Source organism: Tyto alba, unplaced genomic scaffold (genome assembly GCF_018691265.1).
Source record: "Tyto alba isolate M040663 unplaced genomic scaffold, T.alba_DEE_v4.0 Super-Scaffold_5, whole genome shotgun sequence".
Classification (NCBI taxonomy): Eukaryota; Metazoa; Chordata; class Aves; order Strigiformes; family Tytonidae; genus Tyto; species Tyto alba.
The window spans coordinates 14193478-14220010 of record NW_024881326.1 but is presented as its reverse complement, the minus strand read 5'-3'; the positions used below and the strand labels follow the sequence as shown (position 1 = coordinate 14220010).

Here is a 26533-nt window from a genome sequence, read left to right as displayed (position 1 = left end):
TTCTGGCACACGGCCAGGTGAGATTTCTGCCAAAATCTCAGTGCTGACCAACGCTCCCCATCCTTCCCCCTATTCCTCTCCCTCTTGCCTCAGGTCAGGAAGGGAAAAAAAGAAAAAAACAAAAACAAAAAAGGGTCAGGGAGGGGAATATTTTTTGGTTTTAAATCAGCTTGTACAATCGCAACACATACAGTAATTACTTGGCCTCTTTACTGAAAACACTTCACATAGCTAAACACAGCAAAAGGACTTCAAGGGCTCACAGCACCACGTTTATCGGGATGCTGGGTCCCCCCAATGCACCCCAACTCTGACCGAGTCCCTGGGACTCTCCCCGGGAGAGAAATGTCATTGATCAGATCTCTCGAAATAATTATTTAGTAATTTCTGCATAATTTACGTAAGTATCTGTCTCCTGATACATGTGCATGGGACTGCACTTTGGATTTACCAGTAGTGCAGCCTGGCTTCTACAGGTTGGAAAGCAGCTAGGAACCCCATACATACCTCAAAGTTTTTAACATTGTCGATGACAAGTTTTTAAATAAGGCTGTTTGCAAATACCTCCTCTCATTGCTTTAATCACAGAAGGGATATATTCACAGCACCGTAAGACAGAAGGTGGTTGGTTTTAGCTACATATACTCAGGCGAACGGTAAGGCAGAAAAGTCAGTGAGAAACAGGAGAGAAGCACAACTACAAGTAACGTTAATTACACGTTGTCACAGCACCAGTTTCCAAACAAAGTGGTTTTGGTGCCAGAAGTTAGGCTGCAAGCTGTACGCTGCCCATTAAGATCAGTGTTTCACATGCCCTTACTACAAGGAAACTTTCTCTCACAACCAACTGCTTCAATATGACCAAAAATTTTTCATCTTACGCCTGACAGGCCAGATGTAAAATAAAGAAATAAATAATTAGCGTTACCTTATCTGGAGTATGTCAGCTGTAGCAAGCGATGTTGGATCTTCGTACACATCCAGAGACAAATTATCTAACGCTGTAATTTATGAATGCCTCAACTATTTAGCCTGGTATTTCATTATACATTAGCTGGAAAGAAGAGCTCTAAAGACTAAACAGATCCAGCATGATAAGACAAAAGCAACTTCAGCCGCATGCTATTACAAGACAACCTAAGAATTCAAACATGACCTCAAGCCGCTCTGACTCTATGTTGATGCCGCTTAAGTACAGAAGGGGGGCAAAAAAAGTGATGTCCAGATAGCACAGGTTCTCTCCGGTTCAACGCTTACTTCGATTTTATTACTGGAAGCTGCAAAATCCAAAGCCCCACTGGAAGGCGTAAGCCCGGCTTTCCCGGGAGCAGCCGAGGCCAGCGCAGCGGAACGGCTGCCCGCTGCCAAGTAGGAGGAAGAGTTTCCAAACTCGCAGCTTTATCAAAGCTATTTTTGTCCCGCTCCCCCCCCCACGCACTGATAAGCAGCAAGGCAAGGGCTGCTGGGGCACCGAGGCAGGGCTGTGCATCTCTGCTCCCCCCAGGACCCCCAGCAAAGCCACCCGGCACACTTTGGGGAACGGGCCATCCGCTCACGAGGCTCAAAGGGGAGGAAACTCCTTCCTCCAGCTTATCCTGCTTGCAGAGAGGTTTCGTGCCTGGAAAAAATGAGCTAAGTTTGTGAGCGGAGGCCCCGGCTCTGCTCCTGCTTTCCCAGAGGCTCTCGGGACAGGCAAGCCCCTCCGGGCACCACCGCTCCCAGGGGCTCAACACACCAGCAAGGAAAACCGGAGGCAGAAGCCAACCTCTCCTGCACGGTTCAGATTTATAAACTGCTGCTGGGGGGGGGTGGGAGGCTGAGCCATCACTGAAAAGGCTGCTGATGCATTTTGGTTTGTGGGACAAGTGGGGGGAAAAAAAAAAAATTCAAATAAGAAAACCACCCCAGGAGGAGAGAGGCAAGCGCGGGGAGTGCGGGGACAAGGATTTCCATCGCAAAATGAGGTGGGCAGGAGGACTGGAGTTAAAGCTGAACTGGGCAGAGCTCTTCAGCTGCAGCAGGGCCGGGGAGGTGACCCCGGACCCCCCGGGGCTGCCCCGGGCCGAGCCGCTGCCCCCAGCCGCCTGCTCCCGCCGGCAGCGGCACCGCGCTGTGCCCCCGGCCCGGCCAGCCTGTTGGGAGCGGAGCCGACATCGCGGGGCTGTCACGACAGAGCGACAGGAAAGCGGCAGGCAGCAGGTGGAGCGCAGGCGGGCCCGGGCAGCCCCTCAGAGACCCCCGGCTCCCGCTGCACACTTTCCAGCCAAGGCAGAGGAAGCCGAGTTGATTCCAAATTTAACTCCCTCCTGCGACAGTTTGGGGCTTTCCTCTCCTTTTTTTTTCTTTCTAAATAAACACAAGTGAGGTTTTGGGTTTGGTTGTTGTTCTTGGGGGTTTGTTTTGTTTTTTTTTTGTTTGTTTTTTTTTTTTTTTTTTAAGCGCCTAAGGGACTGGGACTGCCCGAAACCGCATCTGCGGGCGGAGGGATGGAGCCACCACCGCCGGGGTCCCCCGAGCGGGCTGGGGAGGGGGAGGGAAAGAAAGAGGGGCTGGGGGTGCGCGGGGCTCCGCGACAAGTGCGGTCCCGCCCGGCCGCGACCCTCCCCCGGCCGGCACCCACCTGCTGGCGCCGCTCCGCTCCCTCGGCGGGCCGCTGCGGCCGACCGGCGGCCGGGGAGCCCGGCGCTGCCGCCGTCCCGTCCCGCCGCGGCGGGGCGACGGGCTGCGGGCCGCGGTCGCGGCGGAGCTCGGAGCGCAGCTCCAGGTAGCAGCCCAGCGTCAGGACGTGCAGCGCCAGCGACAGCGCGAAGAAGCCGAGGAAAAGCCGCCAGCTGCCGCCGCCGCCGCCGCCGCCGCAGGCGCAGCCACCGCGGGGCGCCGCCGCCTCCCCCCTGCGCTCCGCACCCATGGCCGGCGGTACCGCAGCGGCGAGGCGCCGAGCCGCTACTGCTCCATGCTCGGCCGGGACGCGCCGTGCCGCCGCGGGGCTGCGCGGCCGGGGCCGCCCCAGCGCCCCGCCAGTGGGCGGGGCTCCGCCCGGGGGGCGGGGCCAGGCGCCGAGGGGCGGGGCTCCGCCGAGGTTTGGCCCCGACCCGGCGCGGGCAGGGAAGGGGGTGAGGGGGGAGCGGGCCCCGCGCCTCCGGGGGGGTTTAATTCGGTAACGGCTGGCGGGTGGGGGGGGTGGGGGGGGGGGTGCTGCTTGGCACAGGGTGTGGAGGGAGCGGAGCGCTTGGCTCGGGCAGCGCCCACCCCCCGGCTCTCCTCGGGCGGAGCAGCCTGGCCTGGCCCAGCACACCTGGCGCTTCTTTTCTTGAAGCAAACAGAGCCAGGACTTACAGACCGAAGCTGCAAATAACGGGCTGGGCGGTTGCTCGAGCCCGGGTTATACATGGCTGGCGTTGGAAGCGAGCTAGACGAGGGTGGAAACCGAGAAGCTCGTCTCGGAAGAAGGGTGGTTCGCTGCGGCCCCCGGGGACCGCGAGCACCTGAGCGTGCGGTCACGCCAGGCAAATGGTCTCTCAAAACGAGTTTTGCTGCCCAGCGGCTGCATGTGTGGAGGATTCTCTGCAGTGAGAAATGGGAGGAGGATTTCTCAGAGCAGTTAGCAAAGAGAGCCAAAGCCCGGGGCTCAGAGGGCGGACTTTAATTCTGTAGGTACCGCTTGGAAGGTGAATGCAGCTGAGCACTGGGTGCCCATCGGGTTTGGGGATGTTTTGGGGCAACTATCAATGCCTTCTCCAGCTTTTTAAAGGTTGATTATGACTGCTAGAAATAAATCAAAGGTGGAAGGCAGCTTGGGCAAAAGTTACCCAGGAAGAAGCGTGGGTTCTGAGAGGGAAGACTGAACTTCAAGGAAGCAGGCTTGAATAAGTCATGAGTTTGGGTGTACACCCCTCAGAATACAAGGGGTGTGGGGGGGACATCCAGGGAGTTGCCGGTTCCTTATTGGAATTAGAATAATGGCACATCTGCAGACCATCCCAATGCAGAAGCGAGATAGAAAGAATAGCATGAGATCAGCTCGGTCATCTTGAACACAATAAGGAACACACACAGAAAGTATAAATCAGACCGGTCCCGAACAGCGCGAGCATGTGGGGACAGAGCTGGAAGGAGCAAGGCTCCGACCGCGGGGGAGTGCGAGGACAGGCAGCAAGTGGCGTGGGAGATAGGGAAACATCCACAAGCATGTCAGTAAACAAGGAGAGGAAAAACCAGGTGGTTCTTCTCAGCAAGGAGGAACATGGACAGCTGAAATGTAAGCGAACAGAAGGGTTGGGATCATTTGGGTAGGAAATTGTATTAAAAAAAATGTTCACATTTCAGTCGGGCAACTGCTAGCACCAGCGATGAGTACTAGGAAAGGGAATGTGGAGTAGAGATGGAAACATTAGGATTTTTGCCAATAGCTAGGCCTAGTGAAGGTGATGTTTCAGCCATCATTAGAAGTTACCACTGGGAATTCTCATGGGGTCAGGGAGAGCTTAAAAAACTGGGTGAGGATGAATAAAATGTTATCATAGAGGCCACACATCTTGGCTAAATATCCCCAAAACACCGCAGATAATTAAGGTGGTTTTTAGCACCCAGATGGTGAGATGGGAAGGGGGACTGCTAGTGGGGATTTGGTGAGGATGACCCTGTCAGGCCAGTCTGACCTCCTCGGTGACCAGGTACAGCAAAGCTGGCAACTGCTTTATCCTGATTTCCACAATGCTTTGACATTCCTGCTGCTGACTGGTTCCCTCGACTGGGTCACTGCAAGGCCCACCAGCCCCTGGGATTGCAAGAGCCGATGCAGGAGGAAGGAAGGAACCCCTTGGGTCTATTACCAATCGGTGTTTTTATTTGATAATGAAATGAGACGGATATTAGTAAGATTCTGTATGATGCCTACATGCCACAGGCTGCAAGGAAGTTCGAATACAGCATTAGAAATTGTCTTAACAAATTGGAGAGGTGGCCTGAAGAAAATAGGATATCATTTGAAAAAATAAAAAAAAAAAAAAAAAAGAAAAACCCCAAAAGAGTGCAAAGGGCTTAATGGAAGGAAGGAGCAGCTGAGGCAGGAGTGGCTAGGTGGCACTGCTGAGGAGCACTTCCAGCTGGCTTTAGAGGCTCAGATAACGCAGAGCAGGTCATCAGTGCTGGGGAAGCAAGTACTGAGAGGGGGTCTGAGAATTCTTGTAGGTCTATAGCAAGGGTAGCCCCAGCAGGGACTATCACCTAGCAAATCCCCCAGGCTCAGGAGTTCTGGGTGACGATGCCCGGCTGTCGGGACGGGACTTGGAGAGCTGGGTGGTCCCTTGCAGGTCTGTGTTCCCGTGCTCCATCATCCCATGGGTAGGGTGAGTTTTACTCATGGCTGTCCTTTCCAGGAGAAAGCCTTCCAAGTCCTGGAACAGATTGCCTGGGAATTTGTGGTGTCTTCATCGCTCAGCATTTCATAGATTACAGCTATAAAGAATACTATAGTTGTTGTTTATCCTGCCTTTGGGGGGGAGGATGAACTAGATGACCTCTTTGTAGTCCTTCCTAGCCTTATTTTTCTGCAGTAGGGTTTTTTTCTTTAAGTTCTTTGTAATAGTCATGAAATTATATGAGAGTCTCTGTTTTCATTTAAGAAAGAAATGATTCCCTAATATTTGTGAAGAAAAAACTGAAAGCATTAACCACTGCCAACCCCAACAACTCAAGAGCAAAAAGCAAATAAAAGCAAATGAACCCTCTGTACAAAATTCTGTAATTACTTTAAGACAATTTATAATTATTTGAACGCTTAGGGTTGTTACTGTTTTTCAAGATCAAGAGCAAATTATTTAAAAACAGTCATACATTGACCTACTCAGACTTGCAATAGCCTAGTTCCATTTTCAAGAGTAATTTATGTTACTTTTAAGATTAATTTTAGAGGTCAAGTAAGCCCAGTAATCCCTGAAATACTTTTTACTGTGTGTGTTCATAGGTTCTTAAAGACAGGTCCACATTGCAAATATCTTCAGTCCAAGCTGCATTGCTGGGTCAATCAATTATTAACTGCTCATAAGAAGTGAGTTCACCATTTCTGCTCAGATCTCATTAGCCAAATCTTCAGATTGAGATACTTCTGCCTCCTAGAGCAGATCATCGTGCTGCATCCCACCAATTAAAAAGAAATCCCATCCGATGTTATAATTAATATCGAATTAATATGTGTCACCCCAGACCTGAAGGACGTCCTCAGGCCTTGACCATGCAGCACCAGTCAAGCCCCACAAACAGAGGTGTTGCACTGTTTCTCCAGTATTTTAATTTATCTTGTTCTAAGCGTTGCTGCCAGCTTCAGGCTTTGGTGAGAGCACAGGGCAGGGAGCTTTCCCCTGCCACAGATGTTTCTTTTCTGAACCATGGGTCCTCCTTCTCTGCTGAATGCAACCAGTGCCCTTTCTTTTACAAGTTTCATCCCTTTTTACTGTGCCGTTCCCGATGAACTCTGTTATATGGATGCAGAACCTCAAAGGTTTAAGTTGTCTTCTGTAGCCCAGCCTCATTGCTCCAAGGAGTCCTGGGCCAGGCGAGGCAGGAGCCAGAGAACAGAAAAGCCTCTCACTCAAAACGGCTGCAGAAATGACACGGATTCGTAATGCTGTGGATGGGCTGATCAAAGGCAGGGTCCACAATAGGAAAATAAAGAACAGTTCTTTTTAATCAGAAAATAACATTACTTCTTTCACAAGGAAGAGGTCCCCCCACCCAAATTTTGCCTCTTTATATCTGCTAGACTTTATTGGGTCCAGCTGCCCCTACTTTTTTTCTTTTTTTTTTTGCTGTGAACAATGGAGAGAAATCTAGGAAAAAAGGAAACATTCCAAAAATAAAGGCATTGTTCCCTCCAGCCCATGTAGTGCAACAGAGTCCTCTGGAGGGTGGGCAGAGGCTGAAGAGGAGAAGAAAGCACAGAGACGTCGTCTGTAATGCCAGGGGACATTTTCTCTGGATTCCTAAACTTGCTGTTTTTTTTCCAGCATCACAGTGCAACAGAGTCTTCCCCATCCAACCAAGATTTCACCAAAGGTGAAAGGAGGACCTGCAATAGCAGCCCTGTCAGCGTAGATCTCCCTTTCTTTTGGCATGGGTAAAACTCTCTCAGCATAACACAGGGCACTTTATGGCAGGTCCAAGTGCCAGTTGCTATGCATATTCAACAGATCGGGAGATCTCTTAGAAGGATGTTGTAAAGAAGATTTTAGCCCATTTACATTTTGGCAATAGCTGTAATATTTGCAGCAGCAATAGAGTAGATTTGAACACGTGTGACCTAAAAGCTTTGGAATTCGTGACGTCCCTTTGAGGAAAGCTCCACTAAATGGCAGGAAAGCCATCTCTTTTACTCTCTCGGTGATGTTAGCAACAACATTAATACAATAAAGTCGCCTGAAGTCATAGCATACTGACAGTGTGTTCTCAGGTATGTTTATAAGCCCTTAGGACAAAAGATCCTGAATTTTATAAAGCCTTCATGCATCATTGCAATTACAATTATTTTTCCTTAGTGAGAGCCGAGATGCTTTATACAATCTGGTATACTTAAGATTGTCTTTTCAATAACTATGAGCTCTGCCTGTGCAATAAAGATAGTTATTTGTGTCCGACTGCTTCCACAGGGGCATGGATCGAACAATACATTCACGTTATAAGAGCAACATGTACTAAGCAATTGTGTTCATGGGATGTCTCTTTCCTGGCTCTGTTTATGACTCTTCTGATATTTTTCCTTCTCTCAGGCCATCACTGTCTATCTCTGATCATTCCTCTGTCCCTCCCATCATACTCTATGATTCTTATAACTGTCATTTAAAATGACACCTACCGAGATTTTCATCCTTCTCCTCAAACTCTCTGCACCAGGATCATCCCATTCTCCCCACTTGACTGGCAGTCACTGTAACAGGCTTCAATGAGATGTGCAAGACAGAGAATGATTAGAAAACACTCAATATCTCAGCAGCAGGTAGACAGCCACTGCATTTTAAGCCTGAATTATTTTTTTTTTTCCTCATAAGCACAATGCGCTGTTTACAGCATCACTTGACGGTCCATTTTACATCATTAAACATGAAAAAAAGGGAATGCAACACCTACCGATACGTATTGACAGACATTTTTAATTTGAGATGCACTAACAATTAACAGCAAGCAATAATAATAATAACAAAAAGTTATGCATGCTTGTGCCCTTTTTACAGAGAGGGAAAAGCAAAGCGTCTATTGACTCTTACTGTGCTCATTTTCACACATTCTTCCCTCTGTACTACTGACTTCTAAGAATTAGCAGCACATTGACATCTAGCTGTCCTGTATAGACAAGCCTTTGCTTTACTTTCTGTTTTAAAGGAAGATGGAGGCCTAATTGCTTAGCCAGCTTTGCTATTTCATTTCATTACAGAGTATACGAGGAGGAGGTTTGGCCAAAGAAGGCTCAGTTAAGCCTAAACACAGCTTCTTCTAGAGAGGGTAACTAGGATGTTGCTCTTGGTTCTGTTGTATGTTTATTTATATGTTATTCGGTGATAATGAAAAACAAATGTTAGGAATCTATTCAGTTCTTAAACTTTTATAGACTTATTGTCTTTATTTTCAACTGTGCAACCGTCTCTCAGCCTCCCCCTCCCTCAGACACATGGAAGTGCAGTCGGTGACCAGCGTCAGCTGTGCTCTTACTCATCCTGGCTGGAACAATGATATTCCACACCATGTTATACAACCTCCCCGGTACTCGCTGCCTCATCACCCCCAACCCTTCGGCTCCCCACATCCCAGGTCACACAGGCGAGCGGGCAGCGGAGGAGTCTTCCAAGTTATTGTCCTGGAGTGCCGGTTTCAGGATTTGCTGTTGCCAATGAAAGAGGATATGATCTTTGCCTCAAGGGATATATGTGATATATGAAAGACACGCTTTCAGAGAGCCCAGAGCCTGTTTTGCCCCTTGTATCAGTAACACTCGCTCACCAACAGTCCATGTGAAAACAGGGAGGAGGAGAAGGGAGCTGCACCGTTCAGCTAATGCTTAGCTTGGCTCGAGGAGGGTGCTTCTCTCCTCTGCCCGTTGCCAGAGGATGACAGGGCTTTCCCCAGGCTCTAGCATTTCTGGCCCAGGCATTTGCCTGACCTGTCTGCCAGGGAACACGGCTCTGGACTGGGTGCCTCTCAGGTGGGAAAGGAGCCATCCCACAGCAGCACGCTCCCTCTGTCTGGGTGGGACACCCCCAATGCACACCCCTTCCCACCTAAGCCAAGCGCAGCGACCGCCCTCAGAGCAGAAGCAGATGGGTCTTGCAGCATCCTTTGCCTATACCGGGGCTCAAGCTGTGGCCCTGCTCCATCTGCAAATGATTTTGGTCACTTAATATTTGTCTCTGTTAATGCATGGCACAAATTACCTCTTTGGAGAAGCAATCCTGATTAAATTATTATCCACAGAATTTAAATCTCTAAAACAAGAGAAGCAGAAGCCAAAGAGGCTGAAATAACGCACACACACCACACACCCAGGGCAGGGGGGTTTTCAGGACATCTTCTGTCAGATTTCCCTCTAGCTGGAGGAGACATTGCGGTCATGAAACCAGGGTTACAACCTGATCTGCAGGGATAAGCCTATGCACAAAATGCAGTAGTGTGTCAGCGGAGCTAATTCTAAATGATATAAGCTCAATTTCTGTGAAGCACACGAGCTCAAGGACCACCCTGTGCTCACATCTCTCTCTACTGATACAACCCAGTCTGTGCAAGGCTCTTCCTAGCCTGGCTGTACGGCGTTGTCCTGGCCCCACAGTCCTGTCCTACAGCTCAGCATACCTGAAGGTTTGTTACTCACCAGAGTAAACCTACATACCTTCTGCATCCTGAAGGAAAGACAGAGACTTCTTGCACTGCTGCAGTTCCTCAGGGTATTCCTAGATGTCCATCAGGACGGCAGCTGTGGCATGGCTCTTACTGAGCTTTGCTCTGGGGTGCTCCGTGGGACTGACCCATGTCCCATCTGCCCCTCGCTGTTCCCTTCTTATAGAGCAGGGAATCACAGGACCGACAGCCATGGGCTCAGGTGCAGTCAGCATGTGAAGCACTGTCACTTCTTACAAGGGGAGCATCGTGGGCTGCGGTGTCTCTCCTTCACCAGTGGGATTGTCACAAAAGCCCATTTGCCCTCCAGAATCCCTCCCTGGAGCTGCCAACCCCAGGTCCCTGCAAGGAGAGCTCATCCTGCCCTTCCTCAAGCACATCTGCCCTGCAGCTTCTACCTCTCTGATGCACTATGTATATAGAATAATGCTGCTTCATTATTAGCATTAAAAAAACCAGGGTCTTGAGGAGGCCTTGTCACTGCAGCTTTAGTTCTGGTACTATAACGTGCCACGTCTCTCTGGTCACAGCCGCACAGATGGTTTAGGCTGCTGTAAGTGGCTTTTCCGGGCTAAGGAGAAAAAAAAAAAACACAAAACAAAACAACATTATTGAAGAATAATGAAAAAAAGAATGAAGAATTAGCCAGATTGCAGTGGGCTTTGGTAGTGCAGTGACCCATGTGTCCTTGTGCTTGATGCACACAGGTGTCCACATGAACACGCAGCCTCCCAGCAGCGTTTCCTCGATGGCCCATAAAGCGCAGTGCCAGATGTGGAGGGTCCCCACTCAGCCATCGTGCAGCCTCCCTCTGCCCAGCAAATAAAGCTGCAGGGTGGGAGGTGGTGGAGGGAAGCCCCCTTGCTCCTGCCTTCCCTGTTGGTCCAGTGTTTCTCTCTGCCTCTCTCCAAGATGTGCCTGCAAAGGTACCCATGGGGAGGAGAGGTCAGTAGCTATTGGGAGCCAGAGACCAGAGTCTTCCCACACAGTTTTGGACTAAACTTGAATTTTGAAGCATCTCAGGTAAGGTAGAATGAGTCCAGAGTAAAGAACCAAAGCCTTGGCTTTGAAAAGGGTAAATCCTTTTCAAGGATAAATCAAGAATAAAGGGTAAATCAGAGGAATTTCTGTCAAAAGAAGAGTGGTCATAAGGAAGACATATGATAGTGTGTTTTTCTGCTCATTTAAGTTATTGGAAACTGCACACACAAGGCTCTGATCGAGCTACAGCACCTCCAACATAAGGGGCTTAGTTTCCAGGTGATCTGGGATTTCAGTGATTTGCAACCTTGAGACTGTTAATATTACATGACAGCAATAACCAGGGGAAGGAAAACCCAAGTGTTTGTTCTTAGAGGCATACCAGCAGTTGCAGATTTAAGCAAGGAGAAAGATCACAAGGCTCAGACGTAATATCCTATAGTAACACAGCCTTAAACCAGCAATTTCCTCTGTGGAGCCTGTGTCAGGTCAAGGCTTGATAAAGCACGCGGTTTGAGCGCTGGTTAGAGGATTTGGAAAGGGGCAGTAGCCATTTGTTATGATAGGGAACAGTACAAGTTACGTTGCTTATTACAAAGGCATATTTCGAGCAACGAACAGATACAGCTCTAATGAGTGCCATTTGCCTTCATTTCTTTTATTACAGGTCCAGCAGTCGTGGCTCCATGAGCTCTGGATTGCTAACTTTGGGGAATGCTGCATTTCTAGGCTAAACCAGCCAATATAAACATGTGTGTTTCATCTCCGAATAAAAAAAAAAAAAAAATTGATTGAAAAATAGCAAACCATGTAATTTTTGAAAGGAGTAATTCATCCATGATTTGAAGTAACATACTTTTGGATGTGAAGGCCAGTTTCTCTGGATCAATTGGATGAAGACATCTGCTTTATTTCAAAGAGATCTGAAGAGGTAAGACTTGACAGTTCTTTGTTGAAATCTTTGCTATCTCACTTATATATCTAAATTACATTTATTGATATACTATGTTGACTTTTTGTAATACTTCTACATCTCATAACCTTCTGTTTCAAATTCACAGTCTTCTACCACTTAAGCTATTATTATTTTTACCAGTCCCAAGGGTGTGCTAGAGTCTCTTTGGTACAAATTAGAAAGGCTTTTATGAAAAACTTACAGTTTATAAAAGAGGTTCTCTCTTTGGCTTCCTAACTCCACCATCCCTAATGCCAACACAGTGACAGTTTCTAGCATAGACACCCAGAACGGGTCTCCACAGCATCTGGCGTTTTAGCATTGATGCTAGACTTGTTCACAACTAGGCTCGAAGGATCTGAAGTGGTGTTAGAAACAGTAGCAATTTTTCCCAAGAGAAAAAATAAACCAAATGTTGACAAGCTTGTGAATACAAACATGTCAGGGGATCTTCTGACATCAAGACTTTCCTCCGCCCTGGTCGCAGGCTTACCTGTGGCTTTACAGTAGGCTGTGTGCTAAACCGGGCTTAACACTGAGCGATGGGAGAAACGGCTTTGGGAAAGACAGAGTACTAACTGATTTTGCAAGGAACAAATACCGGGGTAGAAACGACCAAATGATCCCTGCGTAGAGAAGGTGTGGGGCAACCCCAATTAGTTTTGGAGCAAAGATCAAGTCACATGCAAGAAGGCTGAGTGATAGAGAGGAGGGTGGTGGGAAGAAGCTTAGAAAGACTGGGGGAAGAAGGCGGCAAGAACTTGCTAGAGCAAGCCTTGGGAAAGGGGGCAGATCAAATTAGAAGGGTAGCTAGGAAGCCTGAGAGAGACACAGAGGCTACTATCCTAATGATCACGTACATGGGACTCATTTCGTACTAAAATCATGAACGGGACTGCAAGGGAAAAGGAAAGCAGGGTGTAAATGAGGTGGTGTGACACAGATAATACAAAGATAACCTCTCCCTAACATGGCACTGCATATACTAATTTCTGTTATTTGGTTCAGGGCACTTGTCTTGGTATTTCCACATTAAGATGAGGAAGTTTGATGTAATTTGACATTTGTTGAATTTATCAGGTCTATGATCTTTGCTTACACTTAACACTTCCCTCTGTAAAGGAAAACCAGACCCTGCACACTTCTTCTTAGAGAAGGCTGCCCAAAGGGCAGTTCAAGGGATGGATCCGTGTTGGATAGCGCTAGATGAATACACATGGCATCCTGGACGTGCCATGTGGCAGGTCTGTGTTGCTCCCCTAACACAACACCAAATTCACCTCCAGAGTCTCGTTTTGTGAACCCTCACCTTCACCAGCTGAAGACTCTTGACTGGTCTCACCAGGAGTGAGTGTTCTTAGTGTACAGCTGATTTCATGAGAGGGATGAGGTATTTGTGAAGGAGGACAGAAACAAGAAACTCATCTGAGGGTTCATTGCTGGAATGGGGCTGCAAGAGGGAAGACTCCTTGGGGCCCAAGAAGAGAAGGGGGTTGACAAGGAAGAAAAAAAAAACAGTGGAATTTTTGCATAATACATCTAGACTGGAAATAACTCATAACTAAGCACATCCTACCTTCCAGATCTATTTGCTCCTTAGGGCAATAGGAGGAGTACCATGTCGTCCTTCTGAAACTCAGCCTACAACATTCAGCCTAACCTCACCTAGTCTCCTCTGACACTATTTAAAGAGAAGTCCCCAGGATGAGACCAGCACATTTCATGCTGATCACCACCAAGTCTTCTTGGCAGCTGGGGATCTGCCCTTCTGTAGGCGGGGAACACAATGATCAAGGCCACTCCCGTGCTTTACTGTCAGGCTTTTGAAATTTTTCTCTCTCTCTCTTTTTTTTTTTTTTTTTTTTTTTTTTTTTCTTCTTCAGAATACCAGAACCTATAGATTCATCTGATGTGACTTAATTAACAGGGTTTTGGGGTAAACTTCTGGCTCAGGGCAAGCTCAGGAGAGAGGACAATCATACCAGCCCCACGTGGCACCAGCAACACCACCTAATTCTGTGCCTGACCCTCTCCTTAAAATATGCATCTACATGAATATAGATGAAGGAAAGGAAAGGAACTTCAAGTCCTTTCATGTGAAGGCAGAAAAAACACCCCTTCCCAGCCCTTTCCCATCAAGAGGCTTCACTTTAATACAATTAAAGCTGAATTAATAAAGACAGTGATTTTTTTCAGTGGAAGAAGCACATAAATATGACCTTGATATTCCTCAGTTACTAAAATAGATCTAACAGAATGACACAAACCATCTTGCAGTGTCAAGGCCATGATCCAAAGTGGACACCAGGAAAAACAGAGCAAGAGAGAAAGAAGTCACACATTAAACTCCATCTGGCTCATAGCATCTAAACATATAAAGCCATGTAAACCCACCTTCTATAGCCCATCCAGGCAAACCCTGCTCCGCTATGGCAAGGGGGTTGCTAACGAAAATTAAATTGTGAGCTCTTACTTAACACAAATTTTAGACAAAAAGAAGAAAACAAAGGAGTCCTCTAGGCAAAAAATGTGGAAAATTACAATCATTAATAATTTCTTCAACTCTTAACTACAAAATTTTCAGCAGTTTTCTGAGGTGGCATCACACTAACTTTCCAGTCACAAAATCCATATACCCACAAAAAAAATACCTGTTTGATCCCATAAAAATAAATGAAGAACTCCTCACCAACATTGGGGTGCTCCAATTTGAATGTGTCCAGAACACACAGACTTTGAAAGGCCTGGAAACTTCATTGATCTTCCTGGTACGTAGAAATCACAGCCTGAAACTGCATTCTTACAGTGAAGAGTAGGAAGGACAATAAAACACAGGCTCTCTCTTCAGGATTCTCTGTCTCCCATCTTCAAATGCTGGTGTGAAAAACAAGGCCCTCAAGCACATTTTTAGATCTGAGGTAATAAGCTGCCTGATTTTCATGAGTCGCGAGTACTCCCGTGCCCAGGGAAGACAGAGAAGCTTGAAGAGCTCTGAAATTGTTCCAAAATATAATTACACAGTTAATATGTTTTCTAGATGGACATGCTTGAGAAGGATACTTTTTTCTTTTTTTGATAAACCAGAATGCACAACCTTGTGTATGATCTATTAAACAATATAAATAAATATAGAAACAAAGGGAACTCCTAGTTCACATCCAGAAGAGATGATGTTAGAAATCTAGACCCCACCCATGACTTCAGTGTCTGGAGAGTCCCATCTTGCACCTCAAAGCATTTCCAAGCCATGGAGTTTGATTTGGGTCTGCAGCACTTTTTATTGTTTTCTCAGGGGTACAGCCTTTTCCTTGTTATTTCCAGCAGAAATTTTTTTATGCTGCCCATTTCAGATTTTATGGAGTCACAAGGCAAATTTACAGCTGAGAAATTTCTCTCTCACTTCAGGCCGCCTTCCAGCTTTGAAGTCCATGGGCCTATAGGCATGAAAATTTATATCCACTTAACTTGCATCAACTTCCAATCCCTTCTAATAAAATCCCTGGGAACCGGCATGTTCCTGGGCAGATTTTCAGCTGCTGCAACAGTTCAGGCACCATGTGGCCACTGAGATCCTTCCCTACACTGTGCCCAATGCTTACTGCAAGCTCAGGAACAGCATCGCTATTACCCAGGCTGAGCAGTCATGTGCCTTCTTGTCCCCTTCTCCAGTCCCATAAATCTTGAGGTCTTTCTATACAGCAGCCAAGCCCCAACAGATGCCTCTTTCAGGGCATCCTGGAGGCAGGGAGACGGGCACACTCACAGTACCCCTCTTCCTGGAAAGGCAGAGACTGAGAGGAAAGATGCTTGGGGTTTGGTAAACCATGAGAGGCCTGGAGAGCACGGGTGAGGGATGGGGTGTCTCAGATGACAAGACGTAGGGGCATCGAAAGGAGCTGCCAAGAACAAATAGCTTCTCGAGCATGCAGCATGGCACTCCAGCCATTAGGGCCACAGGAGGAGGGATACCAGGGGAGTAGCTGGGTCCAAGAATACAGCTACACAAATTCAGAAGTTAAACATCAATCCAAAGCTGTCACATAAAGAGATACCAGGAAATGCCTTGTATTTGGCTCAGAAATCCCATTGATTACATGTCAATGCATGGATATTTCAGGAGCAGCACTGCTGTATGACTGCCCTGCTCTTGTAGGGCTTCCCTAACCGCCCGCCCGCACCCTGAGCCCAGCCCAGCAGAGCTCAAGCTACATCTCCCACCCTTCAGCTGCGCTCCCCCTCCCAGGCCAGGGCCTCAACCCCTGAGCCTCCAGCAGCAGGTTTATTTTGAAAGGCTTTGTAGTGAACAGCTACCACCTACCCCGTGCCAAACACGGCAGGGACGCCAACCGGTGCTTTCTCATCACGGCAGCAGGAGGTTGGTGGGAACGGACGATGGCACAGGGCTGGCTGGGACCTGTCCTGCCAGCAGTGCTCCCCAAGGAAAAAAGGGATCCCAAACGCATTCCCTGAGAAACCAGGTGCTTGCTGTATCCTGAGAGTATCTAACAACACAAACCATTTGCAAGAGTCTCGTATGTAGTTTCTAGACCCTGGCTGAAGCCCAGAGCTTCTCAAACGGAGACAGCTCAGGAGATCCCCATGGGGAACCACTCCTGAAAGGCTGTTAAAAAACAAATGGGGGGGGTGGGGGCAGGCAGGAGGGCTGCAGATATTAGGAAATGGGTGAGTTGCATTTAAGTGCCTTCAGCAGGATATATGCTAACCTGAGACACCTGAGTGCTATTCTGGATATAGCCTCTGCTGTATGCCTTTCTGTTTGTCTCTGGGGCTAAGCATTATCCCCACCATACAAATAATAAGACACCCTCCCTGTTTCTGTTAGCTGGCCATCGTGCTTCTACATTAGAAGTTCATGTTCACACTTTGTCCTGGAAACAATCTTGACTTTGCCTTATTTTTACACTTCAGCAGCACCAGAACATGGTACTCTCTGAAAATCAAAACAATAGGCTAGAACAAACCAGGACAGATGGATTTTAGAACAAAGGACCCCACTGTCCCTGATTTACATCGACATTGCTCCTGTATGGCATCTACACTGTCTCCTCACTTCCCTACCACAGCTGCGAAGGTTACCTGAGAAATTTGGTGGGAATTCACACAGTTATTGCTGATGGAGACCTTGTAAAAGGTTGTAGATGACTTAATGTGACAAGAAGCAAGTGGGCACCATGGTTTCAGTTAGAAACGGGCCAGGATGATGTTGATCTCTAGTTTCCCAAACTGGGAGTAGTGCCGTGACCCTCTCAATTGCCTGTCCCGGTATCCCAAACCTCCTGCCTCTAGGTTTTGTGAGCAAAAAGACAACCAGGTGATCGTATCAATGAAATGGCTCCCTCTGAAAGCAGATGTGGTGCCATCTTCTACCCGGCTAGTGGAAACCCCGTATAAAGCACGGTGGAAATGAAAATCAGGTACCAATCCATCTGCTACCATTGATGGCCAGGAAAGAGATGTGTGTCCACATGTAAAAGGGTGCGCAGGCTGCTGGCAGGCACAGGCAGCCCTGGTATTCTTTGGATTTTGAAGCTGAAGGGCTGAATGTGGATTCTGGCTCCACGTGGGGCAAAGAGAAGAGCCAAAGGCATCCCTGCCGGCAAAGGGAGAGGAAAGGGACAGTGCAGCAGTGGGGCGACGGTGCTCAGCCCAGCCAGGCACCAGCAGCCCCAGCTCCACACCTGAGCACAACCCTTCCAGCACAGCCTCCTGCTCCTGGGCCAGCTCCTCTGTTTGAGGAACTCTGGTGAATATATATATATATATATATATATGAAATTTATTTTATCTCCGAGCCAAAAAGGAAACCCGTCTCTTGTAGTGGTAATTTAGTTTAGGCAGAGGGAAACAAAAGCCTTGTGAGAGGCCAGGAAATGCTTCTTCAGTTCTAGCTGTGATATATCCTGCTAATTATTTACCCACCCAGCCCCTCATGCGGCTACATACCAGACACCCCACTCCTGGCCGTGCTCTCCATGTCTCCCCTCCTGCAACCACCACTTCTCCGCCCTGGTTTCACAGTGGAGCTGAGGCATCCCAGCCCTCCCCCTCGTATTTGCCTTCTGCACCAATCTGCTTTTTTAAAAAAAAAAAAAAAAAAAAAAAATTTCTATCTCCATCCAATTTAATTCCTTTCTTTTCTCTCTTTTCCTCATCTTCTTTTCAAACGACGAATTTTCAGCTCTGGGTAGAAATGGCCAAAGTGTAACTTCAGAGTTTTATTACATGGCCTTTTGCAGCCTAGCATGCAGCATTCAATTTGGAGCGGAGTGTCCTAGCTCTGTTGCATGCCGAGATCTGTTGTCCAGATGAATTAATTCCAGATTATATGTGGGTGTGGACTTCAGCTGGGCAAAATTTGGATACCCTGGTTTAGTCATTATTCTCTGATGAATCTCTTGGTGACAGTCTTTGCCCCTATTGTTCTGAGGTGAGCCCCATGGCAAGAAATGTGAAGGCAAGAAACAAAAGAATATAAAGAAAGGTTACGAAATCAAATTCAGTAAGGCAGGGTTATTGTCCCTCCATTCTGCCTCTTCTGTCCTCCATTTGAGATTGGATTTTGCAGGAAAAAAATACCCGTAGGACAGACAGACCGAGTTTGCAGGGCAGGATCTGGTGGGGAGCAGGGGCTGGCAGCCTGTCCCACCACGTCTCCCTGGACGGCGAGCAGCACGCCGGGACCTACACGGCCCAAATTAAACCGCAGAGAAAGGGAGGAGGAAGTTATCATCAATTCTTAACATTTTATTTCTTTACTGGGTTAAACAAGGAGCGGAGAAAACCTCTGCCCCAAAATACAACAGAACTGAAAGCATTACAGGTACAGAGACTATTGAACACAGAGAGTAGTAGGATAATATTTTTAATACAACTGAATTATAGCATGGTTTTGTGTTTTTGTTGTTTTTTTTTGTTTGTTTTCTGTCAAACCATTTTGGAAAATAAATGTAATAGGAACTAGTGCAAAAAAGTTCTAAACATGAAGCACAGTGTATAAAATGGCATAAGAAAACTGTCCCCTCGAGGACACAGTCACTTTCTTATGACAGAGGGGAGAAAGAGAAACAGAAGGGGGGTGGGAACAGAGAGGGAGGGTCCAGGAGGCAGAGGAAGAAAGCTGGAAAGAAAGAGAAACCGGGCAGGGGAATTAGAAAGAATATTTTGACTTCAGCAGTATGTTGTTTTTTTTTCACCTCGCCACCACGTACTGTAAAAGGACCTTTTTTTGTAGGTCTGAGCTCTGTAACCACCAACATTTCACAAGCACTTGAGAAGGGTTCGGTCACAAGCAGCCTGGTCACACACAGAGGCAAAGCCATCCCGGACCCTGCCAAGGTCCCCCCGGGCCCCCCGGGCCCCCCCAGCCCGGCCCTCGCCGGCAGCAGAGGGGCACAGACCTCGCCTCAGCGGCCAGAAAGGGCATCTCCCACGCTCTGAATGGAGACAGGCAAGGGGGCAAGGAGGCTTTCTTTGGGGCTCTCTCTCAAGTCTCCCCCTTAAACTGGCTCCAGTTGAACCACGGCATTTGCTTTTCTTGGTTTGTGGCACCCCTGCCGGACCAGCACATGGAATTCCTTCCACATTTAAACTCCCATGAACATATGGGATTATCTCCGGCTTTGAAGGCATCCCGTAACTGTGATGTCTGAATGTATCAGAGGCTAGAAGAGGCTGGATTCATTTTGGCTTGGAAAAGAAAATAGAGCTTCGTTAGAGGGATGGCTGGGGGCACCCACGGGCTGAGTTCCTAGAGAAGAAGGGACACGTCCTCCCAGGCAGCAGCACCTCACCAGCAAATTCCCAAGGGGAACATGCCCATGCGGTTCCCAAGGTGTGTTTTCCTGGACTAAAACCGTCCTGGTAAGAAAGGCAGCTCTCCAGTTTGCTTTCACCACGGAGCCGCTCAGCCTACTGCCCCCAAGAAACTGGCTGGATGCTATTTTAAGTAGAGCTGGTTGGAATTCCTTACAAATTGCTATTCTCTCCGAATCCACTGCCACCAGTTCCAACTGTGCGAGCAGAAAAAGTGTGATTGATTTTTTTCATTTTATTTTTTGAAAATGAAAGGTTTTGTGGGAAAGGGCTGTTCTTGATACATTTCTCAATTTGAAAAAAATTGGTCATAATTATCAATATGGCTTGTTTTGACAAGTTTCAAAATAAAATAACTGTCTGGCTTGAAATGTCTTTTTGTTTTGCAACTCAAGCACGCACAGTTCCCAAATACGTTTAAAAATGGTAAAACCAAACCCAAATTTCATAAGCCAAACCTAATTTTTTTTTTTTTTTTTTTTTGAGTTTCAGTTTACAACAAACGAAGTTGTCGACTTTCTGGGCTGAAAAAGGATCATCATAAAATGCTAACGAGACTGGAAACCACTCCTGACCCTGTTTCGAACAAAAGTACTAGATACACAGCCTAGGAAAGAAGGCTGGAGGAACGGTGTTTGTAACTCAGCCCGTCTCCTGCCCATGAACACCCAGTCCTGCGAGCGGGGGCTGAGAGCTTTGATAAAATCCCAACAACTTTTAAAAGGAGTGATTTATTTTAAGGTCCTTGCTTGAAAATGATTTATCCTTCGCGTATGGTCACAGCATTTCCTTTGCTCCCTTCATCCCAGAAGGGCAGAACTGAAGGTCCCTTTGGAAACTGCCCTGGAGCAGCTGGTGCTGGTGACCTCCCTCACTGGGTCTCGGCGCGGCTCTGCACGACCCAGGGCACGGGTAAAACCCTCCTCCCCCGACACCCAGCAGGACGAGCACCCTCCTGCCTACGTCCAGGGGAGGGGCAGCTGCACGTCCTGCACAGGCCACACTGCAGAAGGCCACGTGTGGGACACCCCCCCACAACCCCCCCCCCAAGGACAAGCCCATGGGTGAGATGGAGCAAGCCCCATTTTTGGGACCCCCATTTTTGGGAGGATGCTCTTCTCCACTCAGCCGTGGGGAACATGGTTGGCGCTGGCTTTGTTGTTCAAGATGGAGCCTGGGGCTGCAGGAATGGTGTAAACTGCTGGGATTTTCAGGAGTCAGGTGCTGACCCTTGGCTGGCACTCAGAGGACAAGCAGAGCAGGCTTTCCCTGTCCCCCTCCCTGCAGTGATAACAGGACTGGAAACTCACCCGAAGAGCCATATGGACCAAGAACACCCGAAAAGAATGACTGAAAACTGTCGCTCCTGAAATAAAACTAAATGATGCTTGGATGTGTGCAGCCCCCCCGAGCTGCCATGATCCAAGAGCCCTTAAACAGGCTTCTTCTGGGGGGAGATGGGCTGGGATGCCCAAGAACTGACTTTGTTGGATGGGCTAAAGTAGATCATTATTAACATTCTGCCTAAACATTAGACATTGCCCTTCCTAACCTTCGAAGGATAATTTAAGAGAGATTTATATCCACAGGGCAGCTCAAAAAGTCAATAAGCAAAATTGGCTGGCACATCGCATGGATTTTAATAGGGATTTTCGCAGAATCCGAGTATGTTTGTCTCTACCAATTTCTATAGGCATTCCTTTCTGGGGTGGTAGCGAGGTATCATATTATAATTTATCACAAGCTGCTGCATGACTTTTTGAGGGCAGAGCCTTCAATCCCAAGGCTGAGCACAAGGAAGGACGGGGGGGAGGGACCCTGTCCCACCGGCAGCACAAATGGCCCCGCTCTGTGCTGTAAATCACCCACCTCCCCGCAAGCACGGTGCAGGGAGACCTCGCTGCCCAGAAGAGACCTGCAGAGCTCGGCAATGGGAAGCTCCATCGCATCGCTAAGGAGGATCCTGCCCTGGGAGCAGCAGATATCGGGGATTTTCTTTTTTTCTTCTTTTAAATGCAGGCAGAAGAACCGTCTCCCAGCATCGCCTGCAGTCCTGAGTGGCAGTGAATGAACTGCCCTGACATCTCCTATTGAAGCAAAGCAAAATGTGTTGAACAAAAACCATTTCAAGATGTTTTCTGAGTGTTGCCAAGTTACTCAACATGTTCTGCTTTAGTTGTCAGATGCTTTCAAAGCGATTTCCCTAACTCAGAGCACGAATGGTGAGGGCTCTCCCTGGGAATCTTTTGCCTGGGGCTACCATGGATCTGTATTTTCATAAGAAAAAGGCTCAACTAATGATTAATCTTCACCAGAGGAAGCAGGGCCTTTCTTTGGGATTTTTCTTCAGTTATTTTTAATTAATTTGTACAATTGGCAGTTACATTAAAGTGCAAAACCCAGGACTAACGCTCCAGCCAGGCAGTACCCGGCTACCTTTCCTCCTGCAGCTCTGCCCACTCCCCTGCCCGCTCCTGCATCCGCACCCCACGGGGACAGCATCGCCCCTCGGCTCCCCCAGCTCCTCGGGGATGAGAAAGCCTCTTGCCAGGGAGGAATCACTGCCTCCCAACAGGCGTTTTTCTCTGAGCAGAGAGAAGGTTATCCACTGAAGGAAAGGTTGAGTTTTACATATTAATCCCCATGCGTGGCGCTTTCTTTAGGGAGAAGAAATAAGATCACTGAACTGAAAAGGAGAAAGCCCCTTCGGTTTAAATTCCCAGTAGGATAAATCCTGGTGTTTTTAAAGGTCCCAGGTGGCTGTGGGAGCATGGGTCTGCAAAGGGCCCCTGGTCCCAGGGCTGTGTTGGGCACAGGAGGGGCTCGGGCTGAAGCGTACCTGCACTCACGGGGCAAAGAGACCCTTTCCCTCCTTATCCAAGGCACATTCATTCCATGTTTTAATAAAAATAATGTCAGTGGTATTAACCAAGACAACGTTAACATCCCCTTTCTGGGCTTTTCTCTTTTATAGCGAAGAGAAAGCTAATATGGATAGAGGATTATTAAGGTTGTAATGTCAGACCAAAGAGAAGATTTTTATCCGACGGCCTTATAATGATGGACTGCGACATACACCGCTTCCAGCTGCTCTGTCCTGTTCTGTGAACAGCCTAGTCTGGATTCATTTAACGAGATTGGCAAAGTGTTGAATACAGCATATGGTGCCCTAAAACCACAGAACTTATTGACAGCAGCCCAGACTCGCTAAATAAAAGAACTCCTTCCAAAAGCCTTGGTCTGTGAAGACTCAGCACTTTCCTTGCAGTCACACTAGGTAAAATCCCAGCCCCGCGCCTGCCAGCGCGGCTCCGCACCCCGCGCGCTCCCCCTGCCAGCCCGGCAGCCGCCCTGCCAGCCCGGCACGCTGTCCTCACGTGAACACCTCCCGGGAAGCCACAGCCTGGAAAACGTGTGCGTCTCCTCTGGCTACAGCATAACTGCCCTGCAAAGCCTCCTCGCTCCCCGGCTGAGGAGGCTGACGCAACTACACCCCCTCAGCAATCACACTACGGACCCCATTTTTGAAATGGCTCAGCTTTCAGATTCATCGGGATGTAAGCGCGGGCTCGCTGCCTCCTGAGAGGAAGCTCATCCGCTGATGCAATGGAAGGTGAACACATTTGTCACAGCTCCCAGGTCATTTCAGCAAAACCCTGCCAAGCCTCCCCTAGTCCCTGAAGATAACTCGGGCCCTTCGACTTCGCTCTCGCAGCTCTGTGGAAATCCCCCATCACAAACCCCCCCGCGCTCGGTGCCCCCAGAAACCGCCCGAGCCCAGGCTGACGCCGATGCCGACGCACTGGTCCCTCGCTCCGCTCGCCGGCGGTGCAGAGGGGCACGCACCCCCGGGAACGGCCTTTGCGCCGGACACAGGCGAGCGAGCGTGCAGGCTCGGGCGCTGCTCAGTGTCACACCAGCAGACAATGAATAGGGCCAGTGACTCAGGGCCACTTGCTGACGCACCACACTGGGCTATTCTTCTCTCTCTAGATGAGCCGTTCAAAGATTGGATGCAGCCTATCTCTGAGAGAGGCGCCTGGAATTAGCTTAACTCTTGGCAGTACATGAAAAATCTAATTTCCTTAAGAGCGAACTGGATCCGGCTGTCTCGAGGCAGGCACAGGACCGCGCTCCCTCCCTCGGTCCGGCTGTACACTTTCGCTAGTCATCAAAGCAGCTACCCAACTCATGTCTTAGCAGCAAAGCAAACGGAGGAGTTGGATCCCTATTTGTTGAACTGTTGCACGTCTGACTCCTCAGACTGGCGTAAACTAGACTGAAAATATATGGATGGTGTGAGGAATAGCCAAACAAGAATCATCCTACCTTTTCTGGGTAGCAACAGCAAGGAAATCTGCTTGGGAGACACTCTCTGCATCTTCCATGAACATCGCCTCTCCTAGCCCGATAACCAAGCAACAGCGGGTTCGCAGGCTTTGTATCTGTGGGACTTTGGTAACAGGCAACTGATAATGTGTAAACATCACCCCAAAGCTCTGAGATTCAAGTCAAAGCAGAAATCAAACATTCAGCTGTTTCTCAGAGCCTCTTTGGTCTGGAAATGGGCTGGAAACATCAGGAAACCTGTCCTTCCCACGAGATGCCCGGTACTTCCTTCTTCCAGCCAGGTAGGAAGTAGCTTTGCTCATGGGGCTCTGCTTGGTTTTGCTTCACCTCAACAGACCAGAAACCACGGAACTCATTACAGTCCTCAACTCTGTGACTTCCTGGACCCTCGCAGGGATCTGCAATTGGTTTGAGATGCAGCAGGACATCCATCCTGCTCCATCCCTGCCTCCCAGCAGGGCTGCAGCGATCCACCCTGGGCTCTGCTGTAGGCTCCCCAGCAAGAGGAGGCCTAGAAAGAGCGGGACCATCACACATCCTCTGTAGGCAATGAGCAGGTTCACATCCCTATCGCGACCAGAACATTTTGCAGCTGACTTGTGCTAAAACGCACCTTCCTCCTTCCCCTCACCCACACCCAGAATGAACTTCCTTGCCTCTGGTGCCTGGTCCGGAGGCGCAGCGCCGTCCCCCCACGCACCACCTCGCAGTATTCATGCTGGGAACAGTTCTTGGTGGGCGAGCGGAGAATTGGGGAGTTTCCTAGGAAAGCGGGATCTGGTGTCTGTTTGGGGCTGAATCCCTGGATCCACTGAGCTCAGGTTTAAAAATAAAACCAAACAAGTGAGCCAAACGAGGCTGCACCAGCCAGCAACTTGCCCGGCTGAGTCCAGCTGTCCCAGCTGGGCTTCTAGAAATTTTCTGATCTGGGGGGCATCCATGGATAGAAAGTGTTCACAAAAACTCTCTTCCCCAGCTGGGCTTTATTAGCGCCTCTTCTTTGTGTGAGAGACTCTCCCTACAAGCCAGATTTCTCCAGCCCTTTTGCCCAGTCCTTCTGCCACCCAGTTGATAATCTGTAGCTGGGAAGCATGGAAGGATGCCTTCCGACACCCTGCGTCCAATTGTTACCATGTGCCACCCCACTCCCTCGCTTAGCCTGTGCACTGCTGGAGTCACATCTCCCTAACTCCTCTCGGAAACCAGCCACTCCAGTCAGGAAAGAAAGCAAAAAAAGTTAAACCAAATCATCAGAACACTTGGCAAAGTGGGATGCGGGAATGCTGGGGACGTCCCTTCTGCTCCGTGCCTCCTCCTTCCCTCTTTGCCTCCTTGCACAGAGGAGACAGAGAGGCAAGGCTGGAGGAGCAGGTTGGGGATGTCATGAGACAAACCCCAAGTAGTACCACAGTGTAGCATAATAGCGTCCCACTCCCGTCCCCCAAATCCCATCAGCGAGGGGAATGTCACGCTGAGGACGCTGCACTCCACGAGGATGGTTCTGCCTTGAGTTGGTGGGATTTTCCCCTGGGATGGGGTGGGGGTGGGCCCAGGCTGTGCCAAGAGGCGCCTCCCTGGCCCTTCGGGATGTAGAGACCGAGGAGGAAAAGGAACGGAGGCTGGGCTGACTGTCAAACCCTTGGCAGGTCGCTGGCGGGTAAGGTGCGGGCGCCCAAGGCACTCGCGGCAGGCGGCCGGGAGATGTGCGGCAGTCCCACGGGGACATCTCTTCCGAGGGGACCCCCTCCCCTCCCCTCCCCTCCCCTCCGCTCCCCCTGCCCCCGTGCCGTACCTTCCTGCGCCGGCGCCTCGGCGAGGCCGGGCACGCCGCGCTGCCCGGCTGCTACTGACCGAACCCTTCTCAAAGCCGAGTTCCGCAGCCCTGTGCGCATTAGAGACTCTTCATCACGGGGATGCCCCGCGGCGAGCAGCTCTTGGGGGTATGTGTGGGGGTGTGTGTGTGTGCGTCACCCCCAATCCTGTGCCTCCCATTGGAGGAATAGCATGTGCCCCCCTTAGTGGAAAAAGATCTGGCGTTCTTCTTGGAGGTCGGCTTTCCCCTCTGCGTCACTCGTCCCGTGCCACGCTCTCCTCCAAGGCGGGGAGGGCCTCCAGGCTGAGCCCTCCGCCGGCCGCCCCGCCGCCGCTGTGCACGCTTGAGAAGGACACCATGGTGTGGAGAAGCATCAGGACCAGCACGCACAGTCTGATCCTGCTGCTGCTGAGGCGAGACCCTGCAGAGACCGGCAGCAAGGATGGGGAGTGGGGCTGGTGGTACTGGTGGTGGTGGTGGTGGTAGAGGTGGTAGTGGTTCTGCCGCTGGTGATGGAGGTGGGGGTCGTGGCGGTGGAAATGGAGTGACTCTGACGCTGTGGATTTGGGGGATGTGTTCTCGTTGCTGTCTGGGGGGTGGTCGCAGGAGTCCCATTGCACCTCGCAGCACTTGGCCTCCTCGTCGGGCAGCTGGTTCTCCAGCAGCCCTGCGGGAAGAAAGTGGAGGAGGAGGGGGGGTCAGTGGGAGATGGGGCTGCGGAG

At 49.3% G+C, this 26533-nt stretch overlaps 2 protein-coding genes across 4 annotated transcripts in view; both read right to left on the bottom strand.

The window, feature by feature from the left end:
• EDA (ectodysplasin A) overlaps positions 1-2992 on the bottom strand; it is an 81182-nt gene extending 78190 nt beyond the window's left edge. For all 3 annotated transcript variants that reach the window (XM_042807412.1, XM_042807413.1, XM_042807414.1), the window contains exon 1: positions 2621-2992. In XM_042807412.1, coding sequence (XP_042663346.1) covers positions 2621-2908 — 288 coding nt within the window. In that variant the 5' untranslated portion in view covers positions 2909-2992. The remainder of the gene's footprint in view (positions 1-2620) is intronic.
• A 15567-nt stretch (positions 2993-18559) lies between these two features.
• NALF2 (NALCN channel auxiliary factor 2) overlaps positions 18560-26533 on the bottom strand; it is a 31903-nt gene continuing 23929 nt past the window's right edge. The window contains exon 3 of the mRNA XM_042807411.1: positions 18560-26478. Within this exon, the coding sequence (XP_042663345.1) occupies positions 26066-26478 (413 nt within the window). The 3' untranslated portion in view covers positions 18560-26065. The remainder of the gene's footprint in view (positions 26479-26533) is intronic.